This window comes from Triticum aestivum, chromosome 7D (genome assembly GCF_018294505.1).
Source record: "Triticum aestivum cultivar Chinese Spring chromosome 7D, IWGSC CS RefSeq v2.1, whole genome shotgun sequence".
Taxonomy (NCBI): domain Eukaryota; kingdom Viridiplantae; phylum Streptophyta; class Magnoliopsida; order Poales; family Poaceae; genus Triticum; species Triticum aestivum.
Genome location: NC_057814.1, coordinates 71,845,883 through 71,852,110, shown reverse-complemented (window position 1 = coordinate 71,852,110; position 6,228 = coordinate 71,845,883). Strand labels below are relative to the sequence as shown.

The 6,228-nt window shown below is 47.6% G+C and overlaps 1 protein-coding gene across 2 annotated transcripts; it reads left to right on the top strand.

The window, feature by feature from the left end:
• The first annotated feature begins 1,144 nt into the window (after positions 1 to 1,144).
• On the top strand, positions 1,145 to 3,428 carry LOC123166045 (uncharacterized). 2 transcript variants are annotated; one of them, XM_044583803.1, is made up of 3 exons: positions 1,145 to 1,297; positions 1,440 to 2,763; positions 2,848 to 3,428. In XM_044583803.1, exons 2-3 carry the CDS (start codon positions 1,535 to 1,537, stop codon positions 2,963 to 2,965), a joined length of 1,347 nt encoding a protein of 448 aa, XP_044439738.1. In that variant the 5' UTR covers positions 1,145 to 1,297; positions 1,440 to 1,534; the 3' UTR covers positions 2,966 to 3,428. The 2 variants fall into 2 exon arrangements, with proteins under 2 accessions (XP_044439738.1, XP_044439739.1); XM_044583804.1 differs by lacking the exon at positions 1,145 to 1,297 and having other exon boundaries at positions 1,305 to 2,763.
• The last annotated feature ends 2,800 nt before the right edge of the window (positions 3,429 to 6,228 follow it).

Sequence of the window (6,228 nt, the reverse complement as noted above, 5' to 3'; positions counted from 1 at the left end):
CCTTGTGGAGGTTCTGAAAGCGTTCCGCAAAATCGTGCTGAAGAGATTGACGTCCCGGTTGTGAACCTCCATGTCGTGGAGCATCCAGCCGGGCTTCTTCTTCCTCTGCTACAATTGCAGCCATCATGAGTTCCTCATCTTCGGAGGAGGAATCTTCGCAAAATTGCTGGGCCAAACTTTGACGGTATCGTTTCGTTGTGGAGAGATGGCAGAGAGATGGCGAAAGAGAAGTAGAAGAGGAGGCACGATCATGATTGTGATAGATATGAAGGTTGATCATGTATTTGTAGAGACAAAACTAGCCGTTGGTAGTTATGAAATACTCTTAAAATATAGAATAAGGGAGATGTTTAGGGGAACTGCTGGAGTTGAGCAATTTTTAGGGGAGAATCTTTTTAGGGGAGTCCCATGTTTTGAGATATAGGGGAGAAATTTCAGGGGAACTGCTGGACTTGCTCTAAGATAGTGTAGGTTGTGTCAGTCAAGACAACAAATGACGTCCGACGAGTGATCCATCAAGTTGGCCAGCCATGGCCCGGACTTGAATTTTATTTTAGCATGTCCGGATTGTTGAACCATGTTCTTTTTGCTTTGTTGCATTGTTGAATTATTGAATTGTGATAAATTTTGTGTTATAATGAATGCCATGAATTTGAGGGTTTAAATTTAAGGAGTGTGGCCGCCTCGGTGGCCGCCCGACTCTGTTTGTGAATGCGTCTGGGCATGCCCGCGGTGGGCGGACTTGCTAAGTGAGTTACTTTTCCATCCCCTCCTATGCAAAGCGGGTCAAACGTGACGGGCCAACCAGGCCAGCCCACGAGCACGTCGGCACGGCCCGCCATGGGCCAGGCACGGCAGGGGCTAAACAAGCTGTGCCCGGCACGCGACATGTCTGGGGCCGTGCCTGGTCCAGGAGGCTGGGCACGCGGACCGGCACGGCACGACCCATTTAATTTTTCTATTTTTTCCTTTTTTGAGCTGATTTTCTTTTTTTTGAATTATATAAATATATATAGCCTATATAATCAGCCTAATAGGCCTAAAATGGCCCAAATACAGCCCATAAGGCCAAACTGCTAAACAGACCAGTGTGCTAAACGGGCCAACGTGCCGGCCCGATTAACTAAGCGGCCGTGCCTCGGCCTGGAGGCGCAGCACGCGGGCCGGCACAGCACGCCGGCTCTGCTCCGGCGTGTGGATTAAAGTAAAAAAAAAAAAGGCGTTTCTTCAGTGTTCCACGGCGGCGCGCCTCAATCCCCTCCGGTCTCTCACCCCGACACCGGCGGCAACGGCGGCCGTAAGTTTCTTCCTCACCTACCTCTTCCCTGCTTAATTTTCTCCTGATTTTCCGGATCCGCGACGTCGAAGGCTTCCTCCTCCCTCGGATTTCCCCTCAGCCCTCGGATTTCCCGTCACTCCTCGGATTGATTCCTCTGCAGTTCAAGTTCCGGCCGGTGTCGGAGACGAAACGGCCTATATATAGATGGAGGAGAGGGCGGAGGAGATCTGAGCAAGCCGAGGTCGAGCGCGCGCGATGGGGAAAAAGCTACCCCCTTCTACTCCGACGGCGGGAAGGCGGCGCAAAGGTCCCTCCTTGGCCCCGCTCTCCGCCTGCAAGCGCCGGCGGACCCATGAGGCAAGCGGCTGGGCTTCCCTCCCCACCGATGTGGTTCACCTCGTCACCAGCCGCCTGCTGGCCGGCGACGTGGTGGACTACATCGTCTTCCGGGCCGTCTGCTCCGGCTGGCGCAGCTGCACGAGCGACGCGCGCGACCCCACGCTGAGCAAACCGGACCTCTGGCCGCGCGGCTGGGTCGCCCTCTGCGACGGCGACGGGGTACGCCCGGACGACGCCGGCGAGATCGGCTTCTTCCACACGCGGACGGCCAGGCGCCTCCGCGTCCGCCTGCCGGAGCTCCGGCGCCACAGGATCGTCGGTTTCACCCAGGGACTGATCATTCTTCTGAACAAACGCACCGCCGCCGTCCGGGTGCTGCATCCCTTCACACGGGTCGTGGTCGACCTCCCGTCCCTCGTCCCTGTGTTCCACGACGCCGTCAGGAACCGGAACTCTCTGCTTGACATGAATGCCGCGGTCTGCAGCGCGTCCGCGACCTCCATTGCCGTGGTGGCATGGTTCCCGTGGACACATGTGGTGATCGGCGCCGAGGCTGGCCGCCCAACTTGGGAGGTCCTCCACCGAGGGCTTTTCCTTAGGAGCATCCTGCCCTTCCAAGGAAGGCTTTACGCGACAGTCGGCGAGGGTGGCTCAAGGAAGATCATGCAGCTGTATCCGAGATCACCACATCCTGTGCTTGCTCATGTTCCAAATAATTTTGGTGATCCGAGCCTATGCAGCTACTTCCTCGTGGAGTCTGGTGGGCGAGTGCTGCTTGCCATCCGCCATTTAACTGCACAACATTGTGGCGTGGACCCCTTCCAGCAAAATGCCTATAAGCTATTTGCGTTGGACATCGACCGCGGTGAGCTGATCCCAGTGAACTGCCTCGGTGGCCGCGCGCTGTTCCTCAGCAGGGATCGGTCCCTCTCTGTTTCAGCCAGGGACCTCCCTTCTGTGAACAGCAACTCCATTTACTTCTCTTTGCGCCGTGACCCTGTTGTGGTGCACTCCATAAGGACAGGTTTCTCTGAGCGGCTAGCAGTGACATGCCAAATACATGATGGGAAGGATAGGATCCGACCCTCCGTGCGCCCCTTCACCATTGCTGACCATCTTCTAACCTACTGCCATCCTCATGAGTGGTAAGTCTGTTTTTCTTAATTTTTCTTCTTTGCATGTATCATGTGCGATACTACATTATGACTGTCTTCTCTTCCGCTATGAAGGACAAAAGGACTCATGTTTCATGAGTACCACTCCATACCTGAATCTTTTGAGGAATTGACGAAGAACATCAAGGCAAAAAATTCCGAACTACGGATTCCTCGCATTGCGGCTCGTTGATTGGAAGGAAGAAACAGGGCCACAGCACTTCACACTAGCCAGTGAATAATGCCAATAGACAGTTGATGCATATTTCCCTTGCTGGCTCAGTTGGGATCTTTGTGTGGCTAGGTCAATTCATTGGTGGCTCCCAACGCAACGCGCACGAATCTTTTGAATTTGGTTAGGCAGCAGTTTGTCTGTGCTACACATATAGTGGTGGTTCATATCTGAGGTCTGGCAAATAGATTGGATCCGTCAAACATGGGCTCATTGCACCCTAAGGATATACACAATGTGATAATTATCGGATTTACTTCCCCTTTAATCTGCATGCTGTTTAGGATCAAATTGCATATGATGTTTGTACTTGAATGAGGCAACTTGCGATTAGCAGAATCCTACTAATGTCTCTGTTATCAGCATTTATGGCCTTATTTTGATGTTTTTAAACCATATATGATTGAAGAGCCTTATCTTTTTCTGTATGTGAATAACAATGCTAAGTTGTGGGAACATATGCAGAAGGGCGAAAAATCTGGTGTTTGTTTGGATTCTTGAGACATCGGCATGTTTAACTATGATTTTGTTCAAATATATCTGCTGTTAGGATAAGGAAAAAAAGTCCAACCTCAACACAATCTAAAGATGTGCTGTTCTCATGAAGAGCTGTTGTATTTTACCATGAACAGTAGCTATTTATGTTGTAACCTGTAGCACAACTTGTCTTGGTTACTGACGGTGCTAAAGGAAAAATGTGATGAGAGGAAGTTGTGTCCGTTGGTAACCTCTGAGAAATTTCTAATCCTTGTGCAAATTTTGTTGGAAAAATGTGATGTGAGGAGTGCATATCTTTTGTTGGAAGTTTTATCTCTTGTTAATACTTGCGAAAATATGCCCTTGTTTATGAATGAACTAGCAAATATGCTCGTGCGTTGTAACGGATGAAAAAAAAACTACATTGCCATTTATTTTCTTTCTTCATATTGTCGATGGTGGCCATATCCACTTGATCCCAACGCATCCGAGCGTGGTCAACACCAAAGCGATGAGTTCAACCATCGCATGGGATGTGCCACAACAACACACGAGAATGTTAAAAACATTAAAAGCTAATTGCCCTCTGCGAGTTACTTCCTACACTTGGTCTATACACCGTTTCTCATAGAAACTGACTACAATCAGAATGAAATAGCAAGCAAAAAAAATCTAGAAATAAAACACACCTTGTATTTAGGAAGTCAATCCTGGGCCACAATAACAATAACTTCTTCTGATTCTCCGCAAAAAAAAAAACTATCTTCTTCTGACCACTCCACACCTGTCAAATTAAGTCTATTCACACATTATTTAGCTAGAGAAGGAGGAGTTTGAATGAAGTGGGGATGCCAGCTGACATCCTCGCCTCAACTATCTTCATCTCTCTAAACGGAATAGTATGTCTGAAATATTTTTAAAAAATAGAGACTATTTTTTTTGACAAATCATCTCCTCCTTTATTCAATCACAATTATATCATTTACAAGAAAAGGTATAATCTCATCCGGAGGTGAATCCATCCAGATACTAGGAGGAGAGAACTTGGCCAACTTGGCCAATTCATGGGCTACCTGATTATTATCTCTAATACATGAATCAAACAAAACGTGATTAAAGTCTAGCGACATGTAATAACAGTCATCGAATATAGCACTTGCCACTGAACTGGAAAAGCCTTCCTTCAAAGCAATAACAACTTCTTCATTGTCGGAGACAACCTCAATTTTGCTACATCCCACTGTCTGTGCTAAGTTTAACCCAAATCTCATAGCCGTCGCTTCAGCAGAAAAGGAGTCATAGCAAAAATTCAGTCTTTCGTTTGCTGCAGCTATAAATTTGCCATTATCATCTCGGAGAATTGCACCAACCGTACCATTCAGATTGTCATGATCAAACCCAGCATCTACATTAAGTTTCATATATCCCGACCGGGGCTTAGACCAAGCCATCACTCTCATCTTCACTTTGGGCTTACATGCTATAACAAAGTTCGTTGCTAGTCCCCTTACCGCCAATTGAATTTGGGTTGCAGTTTGTGTTTTCTCACCATGTGTTAGTTTCCTCCGCTCAAACCACAAATACCAGGCAGTAGTTGCTATTGTCTCCCTCAGATTAGGCAGCCCAAGTACATGGATGTTCGAGTCCTGGAAACACAAAAGATGCTCAAGCACTACTTCACCAAACCTACTCACACAACAAGCTTTTTTGATAATGTCATATAATCCCAATAATTGCCAAACTTCGACAGCTTTCTTGCATTGGAAGAGTAGATGCATAATACTCTCAGGTCCTCTGTTGCAAGCTGGGCAACCTGTTTTAACCTTCATACGTTTAGCTGCGAGTATGGCGCGACATGGGATTGCGCTTTGCATTGCTCTCCAAATAAAGATCTTGATTTTTGCTGGGCATTGTAGATTCCATAGCGATTCCCAGTTATTTTTAGGGGTAGATGACGTGCTGTTAGGCTGGATTTTCTGCCCATACTGGAATTCCCACTCAGCGCAATAGCCCGACCTTACTGAAAAAATTCCGTTTCTTGACGGATTCCATGCCACAAAGTCTTCCATCTCATGTAGCGGGAGTGGGATAGACAAGATCCTGCGGGCATCTAGAGGCCAGAAGGTCTGTTGTACCAGCTGCTCGTCCCAATCCCCTGTGGTAGGATCAATAAGATCACTCACTCTCGAGATGATATTACTTCCACGAACTGTCAAAAAATTTCTAGACGGTGATTGGGGTATCCACGGATCATCCCAAATATTCACTTTGGATCCATCACCTATTCTCCATATGTAACCTCGCTTCAAGGTTTCCACTCTTGCCATTATGCTTTGCCAGGTGTACGAAGCTTTTTTCTTCAAAGTAGCCTTGAACAAATCTCCATCAGGGAAGTACTTTGCTCGAAGGATAATAGCGCATAGCGACTTAGGATCATCAATGAAGAAACTATTAGTAGTACTAGCAAAAGAGCCCATGCGTTGCAACGGGAGAGAAAACATAACACACACTTTTAACCCAACAACCATCACTCAAGACCATAATAGGTCCATCTCCTTTTTTTTGCGAGGCATCATATTTTGTGTTGCCGCTTATCCTCCTTCTCACCCTCGCCGGCGATGGCCTCGGTGTTCACACAAAACAAAACAAAAACGTGTTTGAATATGTTTAATCCTAAGGCGTCTCTCTCTTCCTCTCTCCTCCCTCTCCCTCCCTCCCTCCATCTCTCTTCCTCTCTCACTTTCTCT